The 14,675-nt window shown below is 56.5% G+C and overlaps 1 protein-coding gene across 14 annotated transcripts in view; it reads left to right on the top strand.

Moving 5' to 3' along the window:
* The window catches only part of GTF2IRD1 (GTF2I repeat domain containing 1), a 119,219-nt gene that overhangs the window by 76,212 nt on the left and 28,332 nt on the right, over positions 1 to 14,675 (top strand). For 7 of the 14 annotated variants that reach the window (XM_069571002.1, XM_069571003.1, XM_069570998.1 and 4 more), the window contains 5 exons: positions 1,757 to 1,806; positions 2,021 to 2,077; positions 3,799 to 3,882; positions 5,374 to 5,557; positions 6,287 to 6,315. In XM_069571002.1, the coding sequence (XP_069427103.1) occupies positions 1,757 to 1,806; positions 2,021 to 2,077; positions 3,799 to 3,882; positions 5,374 to 5,557; positions 6,287 to 6,315 (404 nt within the window). The remainder of the gene's footprint in view (positions 1 to 1,756; positions 1,807 to 2,020; positions 2,078 to 3,798; positions 3,883 to 5,373; positions 5,558 to 6,286; positions 6,316 to 14,675) is intronic. The other 7 variants (XM_069571006.1, XM_069571005.1, XM_069571007.1 and 4 more) reach the window with 1 other exon arrangement.

Below are 14,675 nucleotides of genomic sequence, written 5' to 3'. Positions count from 1 at the left end.
GACTTCTGTTATGTTTGCAGTGTGGGGGAACCTTGCAGAGAGGGATGGCAGGTGGATTATAGGGCTCAGACACAAGGGAGAGGTCAGGGGGCAGACAGAACGTGGGAAGCTGTCAGGATCCAGGAGGAACATAACATGTAGGGGCCACTTGCCTCATCCATCCCCTCAAACTGAGAACCAGAAACACTTGGGTGGTTCCCACACTCCTGGGTCTGAGTCTGGCTCTTCCTGTTCCTCCCCTTGACCTTGGGCACGTTGTTCAGGTGTCAGGTGGGACACACTGTACCGTTTATAGGGTGGCCCTGAAGGTCAAAGCTTAGCAAAGAGCTTGTCACAGTTAAGGTGGTTTGGAGTTTTGGGGTTTTGTTTTTTTTTTTTTAGTGTCAGATTTATTGAAGTTTAATTTTATCCTTTTTCAATGTACAGCTCTTTGATTTTTGGCAAGCTCATACAGTCACATGACTACCCTCAAAATACAAAGCAGGACTTCCCTGGTGGTCCAGTGGTTAAGACTCCGTGCTGCCAACACAGAGGGCGCAGGTTCGAGCCTGGTTGGGAAACTAAGATCCCACATGCTCTGTGACATAAGCAAAAGATTTAAAAATCAAATAAAAATGTTTAAAAAGATACAGAAGCTTCCCTTGTGCCCCTTTGCTGGCTACCACAGCTCCTGGCAACCACTGATCAGTTTTCTGTCATTTTGCCTTTTCCAGAATGTCATATAAATGGCATCATGCATTGTGCATCTCGCTGGGTCTGCCTTCTTTCACTCAGCTGTTGAGACTCAGCCATGTGGTTGCCAGTATCAGGAGTTCATTTCTTAAAATATATATATATATATATATATATATATATATATATACACAGCAGATTTTTTTAATGAATTTAAGTAATCCCAGTTTCCTGAATGCCAAGTGAAAAAAATGATTCAATTAGAAAAGAGTGATTAACTTTGTCCAGGGGAACCTTTGGGATGTTAGGATTAAGGACTAGTTGGGGTGATTGTAGGAGATAATTGGAAGAGAGAGATTGAGCACTTGAATATATTTATTTTATTTTGGTATTCCTCCTTTTAAAAAATTAGCTAAGAATACTATTGCAAATATTAGTTAAAAAAAAAATAGTCACTTCTTAGTGATCTTACTTTTAAAAAGGGTACATTTTGGATGGAGATGTAAATGTTCTGAAATTAGCTTCCCCGTTGGTGCTCGTGGTAAAGAAACCCCCCCTGCCAATGAAGGAGATGTGAGAGATGTGGGTTCAATCCCTGGGTCGGGGAGATCCTCTGGAGAAGGGGATGGCAATCCACTCCAGTATTCTTGCCTGGAAAAAACCATGGACAGAGGAGCCTGGTGGGCTACAGTCCGTGGGGTCACAAAGAGTCGGACACGACTGAAGCAACTCAGCCTGCATGCAAGCATGGCTGCATAAACAACTTCGGTTAATATACTAAAACCTGGGACTTCCCTGGTGTCCCCTGGTTAAGACTCTGAACTTCCAATGCAGGGCGCACGGGTTCAATTCCTGGTTGGGGAACTAAGATCTCGCTCCTGGCTGGATCCTCAGAGCCCAGCACAGCTGCCGGATCTCACATCCCCACATCTGTCGGCAGGACCCTGCCTGGGCACAGGGACCCTAGACCTGGACTGTCCAGAATCAAGAGGGCCCATTGTACAGATGTGCAGACTGAGGCCCAGAGGGCAGAGCTGGGGGGGCCTCGAGGGGCCTTAGTGATAGCCCCTCTTGTGTTTTGCAGGCCTGAGCTGCTCACAGAAGGAGTCAAAGAGCCCCTCTCGGACAGCCAAGGTACCCTGCCCAGGGTCATGGGGCTGGGCTTGGGAAGGGGCCCAGGCGTCTGCCACCACCCCTCCTCCTGCTTCCTCCTTCTTGGTTCCGTCTCCCCTGGCATTCCCCCACCACCCTCCCCACCAAGTTTGTCCCCACCAGATGCCACCTCTGTCCCGGGTCCCAGGAGCTACCCGCTCACCCTGGCTTCTCTCCCCTCCCCCAACGCCCCCAGAGAGGGATTCCGGGGACCCTCTTGTGGACGAGAGCCTGAAGAGACAGGGCTTTCAAGGTAAGGTTGCAGCTCAGGATGGGGTCCCCTGTCCCAGTGCCATGACCTTGACCTGGCCTTGGAGGGCCAGGCTGGGGGTGGGAGGGGCTGGCTGCCAACCTCAGGGCCCCCCGAGGGGGGTGGTCTGAGCCAGGTGGGAGGGCAGCCAGGCAGGGCTGTAGTGTATCAGCTCTAGGGAGAATCTCCGCCAGGCGCCTAGGGATTCAGGGGACGGCGGGGTGCGGGGTGAAGGAGCCACTCGCTGTCAGTCTGGGGAGGCAGCTGACCTGCCCGCTTCGTGTTAGGCAGCTGCCCATGCCCTTCATGCTTTGAAATCAGAGGAGAGGAGTTGCCAAGGGCAAGGAGGATTCTCCTGAAAGGGAGGATTGTGGCCTGGCCGAGGAGGGGTGGAAGGACATGAGTGTGGAGGGAGAGGGGTGGAGGATGGGGCAAAGCCTGAGCTCAGGGCTGAAGGGGGGACCCTGGGTAAGAAACAGAGGGTCGGGGAGGCTCCGTCCCATCCCTCCCAACGGTAGGGTCTGGTAGGACTACTCTGCCTTTGGGTTGAGATCAAATCAGTGGGATGCCCGGGTGGCTCAGCGGTAAGGACTCCACTTGTCAGTGCAGTGAACGCAGGTTCGCTGTCAGGTCAGGAAGATCCCCTGGAGGAGGAAACGGCAACCCACGCCAGTTTTCTTGCCTGGGAAATCCCATGGACAGAGGAGCCTGGTGGGCTACGTACAGTCCACAGGGTCTCAAAGAGTTGACCATGACTGATCGTGTGTGTGTGTGTGCGTGTGTGTGTGTGTGTGTGTGTGTGTGTGTGTGTGTAGCATCAGTGGGGGCTGCTGTGACTGAGAACGGCTTTGCACATGCACATCAGAGCAGCTCTGGAGAGTGGCTAGAAGTCCCCCAGGGTGGGTGTTCCCCAGATGGGCCCTGTGACCCTAAGGAGAAAGTGGGGTCAGCCAGACCAGAGACAAGAAGGGCCAGCCCCTGGGGGTGGAGGAGCCTGGGGACCTGGGCCCCAAATCCCAGAGCAGCACCTGCTTACCACCAAGCCTCTCTCTCCTCCCCAGGCCAGAACTTTCTGTGATGGGAGAGTCGAGTCTCTCACCTTACCCCATGGCTGTTCATACTCAGCCCTTTTAGCAAACTGGGGTCCAACTACCCAGAGACCCATCCCCTCCCTCCAGCCTCCCCCGCCTCTCTTTGCCCACAAGGCAGTGTCAGGCTCTGAACTCCCCCAACATCCAGGGGCCTCGTGGCAGGTGGACACATGGGCTTCTTAGCAAATACCCTCCGGGTGAGTGAGCGAGTGACCGTGGGAACTGCCAGGCTGGCTCCCTGGCTCCACGGGGTCATGGTCAGTGACCTCAGGTCCCTGCTTAGCCTCCTGCCTCCCTGCTGGCCCTGACCGAGGCCCCATTCCACTCATCATGATGCAGGGATGCTCCCCTTTGTGGGGTCTCTCCCCTCCAGGTCTGGCTCATTGGTGTGGTTTTCAAATGTCAAGAATTAATTTCCTACTCATTGCTGTTGTCGCAACAGCGTGCATCCTTCAGGAGCAAACACACGTCCCCGTCAAGATGTTAGTGCTGGAGTTCTCCGAGGGGCCCCTCCAAGGAGCTGATAATTGCCCAAGAAGGAGTTTCCCATAATTAGAAAATCATATTCTGTGAAAGTCATCAAGTGCCTTTTCATTTAACAGCCCAAATTCGTAATTGTTTTTCACTTGGCAGAAAATTATGACGCCAGACTCTCGCGGATCGACATTGCCAACACGCTGAGGGAGCAAGTTCAGGATCTGTTCAATAAGAAATATGGTGAGCCCCAGGGTGCCCCAGCCAGAAAGGAAGAGAGGTGGGGCCTTGGTCTCCTCTGGGAAGACTGCTCAACCCGCATGCAAACATTTCTTGAGCACTGGGACTTCCCTGGCAATCCAGTGGTTAAGACGCCACACTTCCAATGCAGGGGCCGCAGGTTCAATCCCTGGTCAGGGAACTAAGACCACTCGTGCCACGGATGTGGCCAAATATCACTACTGCTGCTACTACTACTACTAATAAAACCACTGGATTATTAAAGATGGTAAACGTTATGAGATGTGAACTGTGCCTCAGTAACACCGAACAGACAAGCTGAAGCAATGGCGCAAACCAGGGGTAACATGAAGACTCAGCAGTTCTATCCTTAATGAATGTGGGGCTCTGAGTTTCCTAGGAGCCAGAGCAAAAAGGGAAATGAGACCAGTTATACCATTCTGATGCAAAGAGCTGACTCGTTTGAAAAGACCCTGATGCTGGGAAAGATTAAGAGCAGGAGGAGAAGGGGACGACAGGGAATGGCATCACTGACTCAGTGGACATAGGTCTGGGTAGACTCTGGGAGTTGGTGATGGACAGGGAGGCCTGGCGTGCTACGGTTCATGGGGTCGCAAAGAGTCAGACATGACTGAGTGACTGAATTGGAACTGGTTACCATTCCCAGTGTCCACGAGATAAAAATTAGTTTATTGCCCAGAAAAAGTGCAGCTGTTTCTCCTTGTCCAAGACGTGGGAGATTTCTGCAGGCGTTTCTTCATAAGCGGGCTGCCTGGGACACTGAGGGGTGTCCGACGCTTGGTCCAGGAGGATGCTTCCGTGGTGCACCCTGCCTAGCCAGGGAGCTGTGGATGTTCATGTCAGCCTGACGGCAGACAGCAGCTCAGCGTGGGTCAGTAGTGGGCTCAGGACAGCCCCCAGGCTGTAGGACAAAGTACAGGCCCTGGGATGGACATGCCCCTGCCCTCTGCAGAAGGTGGGCAGCGGGAGTGAGGCTGAGCCCCGGATACGGAAAGAGGGCCCTGAGATCTGAGCCACACCCTGGCTGGCTTCCCTGCTTCTACATGCGATCTGCCCTCTCGGGCCAGGCCGGTCCAGAGCCAGGGTGAGGCAGAACCTCACTGGGGGAGGAGGGTCAGGCATTGTAGGGAAGGACCAGGTGTGCCCACAACGTACCATCTGCAAGATGGCTTTCAGATTCTCGAGCTGTGAGGCTGACACATTAGGAGCGGTCTTCTCCCCAGCAACCATAGCCTCACATCCCCTGCCTGCTCCTCAGCCCGGCTCAGGCACAGACCCACTCCCCCAGCCCCCTAGGCCCCCCACTTCCCGGTCCCCTACTGATTGTGTCTGTCTGTAGCGCTGCACGATACCCCCCATGCCCCCATGTGCAGGGGTGCATCACACTGGTATATGCGGAGCACCCCTGGATGCGGACAACACACCAGCCCTGCCTGTGGCTCCCGACAACACCTCCGTCCCTCTCCTCCGCAGGGGAGGCCTTGGGTATCAAGTACCCGGTCCAGGTGCCCTACAAGCGGATCAAGAGTAACCCTGGCTCGGTCATCATCGAGGGGCTGCCCCCGGGGATCCCGTTCCGAAAGCCCTGCACCTTTGGCTCCCAGAACCTGGAGAGGATCCTTGCAGTGGCTGACAAGATCAAGTTCACCGTCACCAGGTACTCAGGAGACGGGGGAAGAGAGAGGAGGCAAGGGCCAGGCGGGGCCTCGTGTCACGGACCCTTGGCCTGGCCTTCGGGTGATCCTGCCCTTCTGGTGGGACAAGGCGGCTTTCCCAGCACCACCTGGATCCTTTCCCAGCAATGCCTGGATCCTGGAGGTTAGAGGAGGGGGCCCTGCAGGCCAGCTGGGGTGCAGAGAGCCCCAAAGAGATGAGACTAGGTCCCCCGCATCCGCATACACCATAGCAGGGGCAGCCTTCATGGGCCCCGTCTCCCTGCCTCGGTGGCTGCTCGCTGCACTCCTGTTCCTCCAGGAGAGAGACCTTTGGCCCATGTCAGAGGGGAGGAGACCGAGACGAGATGTGCATGGTGCTGAGGAGCCGGCAGGGCGGCGCCAGCGGGAGACCCTGCTCACCTGGCGCACAGCGGCCCTGCTGACCGTCCCGGTGTCCCAGGGGCCCGTGCGCACAGGGCCCCAGACATCCTGTTAAATGCAGTTTCTGGGGAATTCCCTGGCCGTCCGGGAATTAGGACTCGGTGTTCTCACTGCCAGGCTCCCGGGTTTGATCCCAGGTCAGGGAACTAAGATCCCACAGGCCACACCATGCAGCCCACTCCCCGCCCAAAATTGCAGATACTGGTTTAGCTGGTCCAGGGCAGGCCCCACACATTCCTTGCAAGCTCCCAGGCTCTCCCCTGACACTCCTGTCTCTATTTCTTTTCCAGGCCTTTCCAAGGACTCATCCCGAAGCCTGGTAAGAGGCGCTGGATTTGGGAGGGCCACTTGGTGTGGGGGGCAGGGGTGGGCCACGGTGCTAGGGGCAGAGGCCGGAGCGAAGCTCACTGTGGGGCGCAGCTTCTGGGCCCCTGGAGCAGGAGTCCCGCCATGTCTGCCCTGGGAACTGGCCCCGGGGTGGGAGAAGCAGGAAGGAAGGTCAAGTTAGCACCGGGACCCGGTTCCTGTGACACAAAAAGGGATGGTGGTGGGACACAGGTGACTTTTACACTTCACGCAGCCAGGATTCAGGAGAGAAGGGCCCGGCTGGGTCAGTGACCCCCAACTTCCCCCATGAGGGGCCTTGCTGAGCAAATAAGGTTGATGGCAGGTGGGTTCCTAACTTCAGAGAGAGGAGTGTCTGCGTGGGAACCTGTGAGCTTGGTGGTGAGATGTGGGTAAGCGTTTACCCACTTTGTAAAATGCATCCACTCCCATCCATCCTTCCCCAGGCTATGTCCTGGCCCTCCCAAACCCTGAATAAGCAGAGGTTGTCCCCACACAGGTGACATGACCCCTCGATCAGCCCCTAGGGATGGCCCAGGCCTCCAAGGAGGTGGCTGCCTGTGCTGAGCCCAGAGCCTTGCTGCCTCTCCTTTCCTACGCAGAGCCACTGGCAGCCCCAGGCCCTTGGGGAGGCTGTGCTGGGAACATAAAGAGCCTGCAGTACAGGAATCTGAGGGCTTCTCTGTTGGCTCAGTGGTAAAGAACCCGCCTGCAATGCAGGAGATGTGGGTTCGATTCCTGGGCCAGGAAGATCCCCTGGAAAAGGGACTGGCTACCCACTCCAGTATTCTTGCCTGGAGAATTCCGCGGACAGAGGAACCTGGTGGGTTACAGTCCATGGGGTCACAAAAGAGTCAGACACGACTTAGTGACTAAACAACAACCGGAATTTGATGTTACGGCTCCGGCCACGTCACTCACCACCCGTCTCTGTGCACCCTGACCCTCCCGCTGGGCCTGTTCCCTGCACCCTGGCCTGGCTTGGTGGGCTTCTGGGAGGGGGTGACCTGGAGGGGTCTGACTCATCAAGGCGTATAGTGATGTGGCAGCTGCCATTGGCTGCAGGGACCCCCAGGAGGAGAAGCAGAGGGAGGGGTGCTCGGAGAGGGTTTCGGGAGAGGAAGGCTTTGATGGGACCTCAGGAGAGCCGGACTGGAGAGCCAGGAGGAGAGGGAAGGAGAAGCAGGTGGTCGGATGGGTGAGTAGGAGGGGTCCAAGGCCCACGCCCAAGGTGTTTTTCTAGAACTCTCAGAGGTGCCATCAGACGATGTCAGTAAGGTAGAGACAGTGGCCCTGGAGGAAACCTTGCCAAGACGTTTCTGGGCATCAGACCAAGTGCAGACCGCTTCACCTGGGTCCGTTTTACACGTGTTTCTGGAGGTCTTTCCTGCCATTGCCAGGCAGTGTTCTGGGTACCGTGGTTACAGCAGTGGACACACACAGGGCGCATCTCGTTTACTCCTTCCATCTGGGAGTTTGGCACGAAAGCCCATCTTTTAGGGGGAAACTGAGACTCGCATCTCAGCGAAGTGCCTGCATCACGCAGCCAGCAGGTGGCCCGGCTGGCCTCTGGGCCTGTGATCTGCAGCTGGTCGCCCCCATGGGTAGGTGGGGCCTGTGGCTGCCGGGGTCTGCAGGACAGAACACGGAAAGGAGGGCCCAGGTGCTCGTGAGGACATCACAGGCCTGTGGATCCCCTTCTCATCACATTCCCAGGCCCATCCCTGCCCTGTGACAGGCCGCCCAGCTGGCTGTGGACCTGCCTGGCTCCAGGGCCGTGGCTGGTGGCCTGTGGTCCACTCGCCTGCCCCGAAGCAGGGGCCCCGCAACCCTGTCAGCACTTGTACCACTGAGTCAGCTTCAAGCCACTGCCCGCCCTGACTTCCGTTTCTGCCCAGTAGGTGTCCGTGCTGGGCAGTGTCCGTCCTGCTCCTGCGAGCGGCGGCCGTGGGAGTGGGCAGGCCTCCCTCTGCTGGAGAAACACGGCGAGCCAGTCCATCGGCCTTCCCGCTGCACGCCCTGTGCTGCCCAGGGCTTCCTACCCAGGCCCTGTAGAGGCCTGAAAATACAGCAGCTCCAGGAGCGTGCATGTGTTTTAATGAGTTTGAAAACGAAGCAAGAAAACGTCATTTCTGACCCCTGATGTGTGCTGGACTATAAGTTCAGCGCTTGTCCCAGTTACCTTTTTCTGTCCCTTGCCTGCCCCCCGCCTTTTTTTTTTATTGCGCTGGGTCTTCAGTGCTGCGCACGGGCTTTCTCTAATTGTGGCGAACAGGGTCTCTGTGGTGCGCAGGCTTCTCATTGCGGTGGCTTCTCTTGTGGAGCACAGCCTCTAGGGCTCATGGGCTTCAGTAGTTGCAGCGTGCAGGCTAGGGAGTTGTGGTACGCGGGCTTGGTTGCTCCGCGGCGTGTGGAATTTTCCCCGACCAGGGATCGAACCCGTGTCCCCCGCATTGGCAGGCAGATTTTTATCCACTGTACCACCAGGAAAATCCTTCTGTCTGTTTTTTTATGGATGAAGAAATAGGCCGAGGGAACTTCGGTGACTTTCTGGGGATGCCAAACCCGTTAGGGGAGGAAGCATTGACCCCACACCTGGCTCCCTGCTCCATCTGATGCCAGGCAGGTGGCACGTCATTCAGAGCAGCCACCAAATAGTGGCAAGTCGGGCTTTGAGGAGAAACACTGGGGGCAGAGAGGCAGCCAGCAGCCTTCGCCTCCTTCTGGGGGTGACCTGTTCCACTGACCACGGCTCGCCCTCCTGCAAGGGGGTTTTGATGGCACATCTTCCTGTTTGAGCAGCTTCTTTAATCCCAGCCTTTATCCCGTGGCAGCCACCTGACCTCCATTTCTCTGTGCCAGTCTGCCCACCTGCCCATCAGCCTTCCCCATAGCCCCTGCGTGTGTAGAGAAAATGAGTGTTAGTCACTCAGTTGTGTCCAACTCTTTGCAATGCCATGGACTGTAGCCCGCCAGGCTCCTCTGTCCGTGGAATTTTCCAGGCAAGAATACTGGAGTGGGTTGTCATTTCCTTCTCCAAGGGTATCTTCTCAACCCAGGATCAAACTCGGGTCTTCTCCACTGCAGACAGATTCTTTACCGTCTAAGCCATCAGGGAAGCCCCTGGGAAATGCTTTCTCTGCCCACATGGTACAGGAGAGGATGGCAGACTGCCTGGAAGAGGAGATGGGAATGTGGCGCTGGCCCCAGGCCTCGGAGAGGGAACTGCCAGCGCCTTTCCAGGCATTGACTCCCTGGGCCAGGTGTCAGCCTGGAGGGGTCAGAGCTGGCCAGCTCTGTGCTTACTCATGCCACTTGTCACACTGGGCTGGGAAGGCGTCCAGGCTCCCAGGGGCCTCCAAGGGTTCACCAGAGGTCACTGGGTGCCGCTCCTGCCCCAGAAAGGGCTGTTCCCAGACTGTCAGACAGTCACGGAAGCCTGGTACGGGCCAGCTCCCGGGGTTCCCAGGGGAATGGGAGCAGGAGATCGGGTCTCGGGGGAAGGCGGAACGGCAGCAGGCGCCAGAGCCTGGAGGAACGGGGGCTGTACCGGAGGCAGGAGCCCTGGGCACGTGGAGGGGTGGCAGATAATGTGTTTAGGGGTTGGGGGCTGAGGCGGTGTGGGGGCCGTGGGAGAGCACAGGCTGGCACACAGACAGACCCAGGCTGCAAGCCCGGACCCCTCTTACTAACCATGTGACCCTGGGATCCTTGTTTCTCATCTCCAAGCCTCTGCTTCCTCTTCAGTGAGATGGAGCTGGTCATACTTGCTTCCCCAGGTGATCTGGGCAGCTGAGTGGTGGGCAGCGGTGGGTCAGCCGTGGAGGATGGTTTCCCCCTGCTGATGATTCAGAGAAGTATTTGTAAAGCTGCCAGGTCTGGACCAGCTGCGATGGGAAGGGCTCGGCCAGTGGGGTTGGCAGGCAATTTTGTTATTCCAGGGGGTCAGGAAGGCTTCCTGGAGGAGGTTCTCTCTCTCTCTCTCTTTTCTTTTTTTTTTTTTTTGCTGTGCTGGGTCTTTATTTGCTGCGCGTGGGCTTTCTCTGTTTGTGGCGAGCAGAGGCTGCTCTTCATTGAGGTGTGGTGGCTTCTCTTGTGGAGCACAGGCTTTAGGCAAACAGGCTTCAGTAGTTGTGGCTCGAGGCTCCACACCTCGGGCTCAGTCACCTTTGCTTAAAACATAAGCATTTTCCCGTCTCTTTAAATCACTTTATAATGCTCTGTCATCGAGGTGCATTGTAGTTAAATGACAGCCCTGTCCCCCAAGAGTGGACAACGGGGCAGCTCCTCACACCGTGGCCACCTAACATCCGCTCATCCGATGGTCTGCCGGCTACCAAGCCTTCCCATACCAATACATTTGACCTCCTCCCTGTCCCCATAACCAAACCTACAGGAGGAAACAGGCTCAGAGAGGTTAAGGAGCTCACGGGAGGTCACACAGCCCGCTCCCAGGCTCTTCCCACCGCACCCCCCCACTATCCACACTAGGCAGGTCTTTGCTGCCCCCTTCTGGTTATCAGCATCTGTAACATTAGTCCTGTCAAACCCTTTAGGCTCACAGTCCTCTGAGCTCACTTGTTTGCACAACAAAACATTATTGAATGTCTGCCTTCTCTATGCCAAGCGATATCTGGGAATACAAAATAGGAAAAAACAACTCTGCCATCATGGTGCTTATATTCCAGTCAGGGAGGCAGATAACTAAGGACAAATAATATATTCAGTAGTGGTGAGTACTATGGAGACAGATGCAAAGATAGGCCTTTCTTTCAAGAGCACAGTTTTAGAGGCTACCAGGAGGAAAGGCCTGAATGAAGAGAGGGTATAAGCCGCGTAGAAATCTCGGTCAAGACATCCAGGGAGAAGAGTCCATCAGTGCAAAGGCGCTGGGGCCCTGGACATATTTTGAAAATAGGGTCAACAGGATTGCTTTTTTTTTTTTGGCCAAGCCTCACTGTATGCAGGATCTTAGTTCCAGGGATTAGACCAGGGATTGAACCTGGAAGTGCGAAGTCTTAATTATTGGACCACCAGGGAAGTCTCCCAGCAGGATTTCTGAGTGTGGATGAGGGGTGTGGGAAAGAAAGATCAAAGATGGCGTCAAGACTTTGGAGGAGGAGGGGAGGTAGGATCTGCGTGGTGGGCAGATTTGACACCCAAGTGGATAGGTTGGGAAGGTAGTTGGATCTGTAAGCAAGAGAGAGTCCCATTTGGGGGGAGCGTGTGACTCAGGGGCAGAGCATTCAGCTGCAGAGAGTCCCACTGGAGACTCGTGTATATCAGTCCTGAAGCTGGATCATGGTGGTGTTGGGCATGGACAGTCACGAGGGCTCCGAGGATGAACCCTGGGGCCCTTTGAGAGCAGAGGAGAGATAAGTGAACCCACCCAGAGGGTGTGAGTGACAAAACCGTTGGAGAAGGAAACAGATCACCCGGGCCCAGAGCTGCTGCAAGGCCGGGTGCACACCTGAGATGGGCCGTGGGATGGAGCAGCCCAGGGGTCCAGGGGCGGCGCGGTCAAGAGCAGTATGAAGGAGGGCAGGGGACCTGATTGGAGTCGTGAGCTCTGGGGGAGAACGAGAGAAAAGATGTGGAACTCAGCAGGGTCAAGGGAGAAATGGGGTAGGAGCTGCAGGGTGAAATGGGATTTAGCAGAGGGATTTGGAGATTGAATAGTGATGGGGTGATTTTTAGAGGAATGAGTGACCTAGTGGCAGGGCGGATGGGGAGGTGGCCAGAGGAGGGGCATCCCCCTGAGAACAGGAAGGGTTTGGGGGATGCTGAGACCACGTGCCAGACAGAGCCCTCTGCCCAGAGAGGGATAGGGGAAAGGTGATAGGGACAGAAGACTGTCTTGGGGCGGAGGGGTGTGGGAGGAAGGATTATTGGAGTCAGGGTCCTAGGGGAAGGACTGGGAAGACGGAAAGGACCAGTCCCAGAAGATATGACCTGGACACTGTGGAGAGGCCACCACTGTTGATGACCAAGAGGTTTAGATGTGGCTGGAGGGAGGAGAGGTCGTCAGGACAGGGAGGGTCAGGGGCTCGGAAGGTGTGTCTGCCAGCAGGTTGATCCCCGGGAGGCAGGACGGCCGCAGCCTGGGTTTCCCAAGCCCCGGGGAAGTTCAGTGCCTCGCTGAGCCCCCACAGCATGCCTGGCCCTGGGCCTTTGACCCGAGGCTTGTGGTGTCTTCACAGCAAGCCTGCAACGTTGATACTCTCTTCATTCCCATTTAGCCGCTGACCACACTGAGGCTGAAGGAAGCAGTCAGGTGGTTAACACAGGGCTGCAATCATGCTCAGGGCCATTCCATTCTGGAGACTGGGCCAGTGGCATTGGGCAGCGGGGGTAGACGGCAGCACCAGGGTGAGGCCGGAATCATACCCGGCCTTGACGTAAATGCTGGTGACTCAAGCTTTCTCCCATAGCACTGGAAGCTTTTTCTGTCAAGGAAATGATAGGGTTGGATTTGTCTTGTCTTATCATTACCATGGTAACCACTCTTCTACCCCCCAAGGTAGATGGGAGAAGGCAAAACTGGGGCAGCGTGGGCTGCACGACCCAGGGGTGGGTGGAATTAGGATCTAGAGGTGGCAGCGGGGAGTGAGGAGGGAGAGAGGGCAGAAGGTTCCAGAAGGGTGATGGTAGTGTCCATCTTCAGGGCAGGATCTGTAGGGCTGTGAGAAACCCAGGAGCACGTGTGCAATTGGCAGGATCCAAGTGGTGCCCAGAGCCTGCAGGGTGGCACTGGGGCTGGGCCCAGCCTGGGTGAAGGTGGCAGCTGGAACCGCAAACTCTGGATAGCGTGGAGCAGGCAGAGAGGTCCCAGGGCAGAGCCCGAGAGCTCACTGCCCTCCACGGAACCTTGAGGGTGAGGAGCCTGCGAAGGCACAGAGGAGGTGGAGCCCGAGGGAAGGAGGTGGAGGGATTTGCAGGTCAGAAGAGCTGAGTCAGGCAGCTCTTTGCAGATCTCAGATGACAGCGGAGGCCTAGGCAACCCCAGAGGGATCAAGGAAATGAATATTCTAGAACCGATCTTGAAGCACAGCAGTTTAAAAAAAAAAAAAAAAGTATTGTTAGGTAGTGAATTCCCTGCCACTGGAGGCATCCAAGCAGCCACTCACCTCGGGTCGCTGCAGGAGATGGGGGAAGGCTTTACCCATTGCAGCCACCTCTGGCTTGTGCGTGCCATGCCTATCTGCCCAGAGCCGCAGCCCTTTGGAACCAGGGAGGGTGCAGACCCAGGGGCCGCCCCACCCGCTGCCACCCCTGCTGCCCTGCTGACAGCTGTCTGCCCTGGCTGTCTTCTGGCCAAACACACAGTTCCCCTAGGCCTCAGCCAGCTTCCTCTTCTCTTGGTTGGGTTCTTTGGTCTGCAGCAGCTCATTCTCCCTGCCAGCCTGAGGGAACTCAGTGGTGAGCAGCCAGGCACCCCCCTACTCCCACTCACTACCCGAGAAAAGGGGCTAGGGACCCCATAGTCAGAGCAGAGCTGCCGACTTCCTCTGTAAGGCTGGCGAGCCCGATTTTGCCCTTGACCTGCACCACCCCTGGACCTCCGGGTCCTTTCCCTACTTGGAGAGTGGGACAAATCCCCAGCCAAACCAGGGCTGTCCTGGGTGCCCCAGCAAGGCAAGAAGAAGAGTGACAAATGGCCTGTCGTGTTTGGGCGGGCAGGCAAGGCCAAGAGGCCAGCTAGGCCGGAGCGTGGAGGGCCTGGAAGGCCTGGCTTTGCAGCGTGGACTGGACCCTGCAGACCCGGCCTTGGCAAGCCCTTCCGCTGACATCTCCACGGCCAGATCCCAAGCATCCCCGCAGGCCAGGATCCACACTCTGCTGGGCCCCAGCTTTACCTCGGAAGGGCCCCACTCCATAAACCCTCCACTTGGCTTTTCATTTAAGGAACTCTGTCAGATTATATTCTGCTGAGAAAATATGACTTGCTGGCATCCCATTTGACCTACTTCCCACCCCAGTGTTGCCTGAGGCCCAGTTTGAGAAGCTCTGCTCTGGGTGAAGGGTCTGCCAAGGGGAAGGCTGTGATCCCTTTTGCGGAGAGGGTCCCTGGTGGCTCAGACGGGAAAGAATCTGCCTGCCAATGCAGGAGATGCAGGTCGCATCCCTCCACGGGGAAGATCCCCTGGAGGAGGGCATGGCAGCCCACTCCAGTATTCTTGCCCGGAGAATCCCATGGAGGGAGGAGCCTGGCGGGCCGCAGTCTATGGGGTTGCAAAGAGTGAGACACGACCGAGCGACTACTACTTTCACTTCCCATGAGGAAGGAATGGCCCCAGCCCCACGTGGCACCTCTTGTCATTGTCCCCATTGGGG

Source organism: Ovis canadensis, chromosome 24 (assembly GCF_042477335.2).
Source record: "Ovis canadensis isolate MfBH-ARS-UI-01 breed Bighorn chromosome 24, ARS-UI_OviCan_v2, whole genome shotgun sequence".
NCBI classification, from domain to species: domain Eukaryota; kingdom Metazoa; phylum Chordata; class Mammalia; order Artiodactyla; family Bovidae; genus Ovis; species Ovis canadensis.
This window is presented reverse-complemented; position numbering and strand designations above follow the sequence as displayed.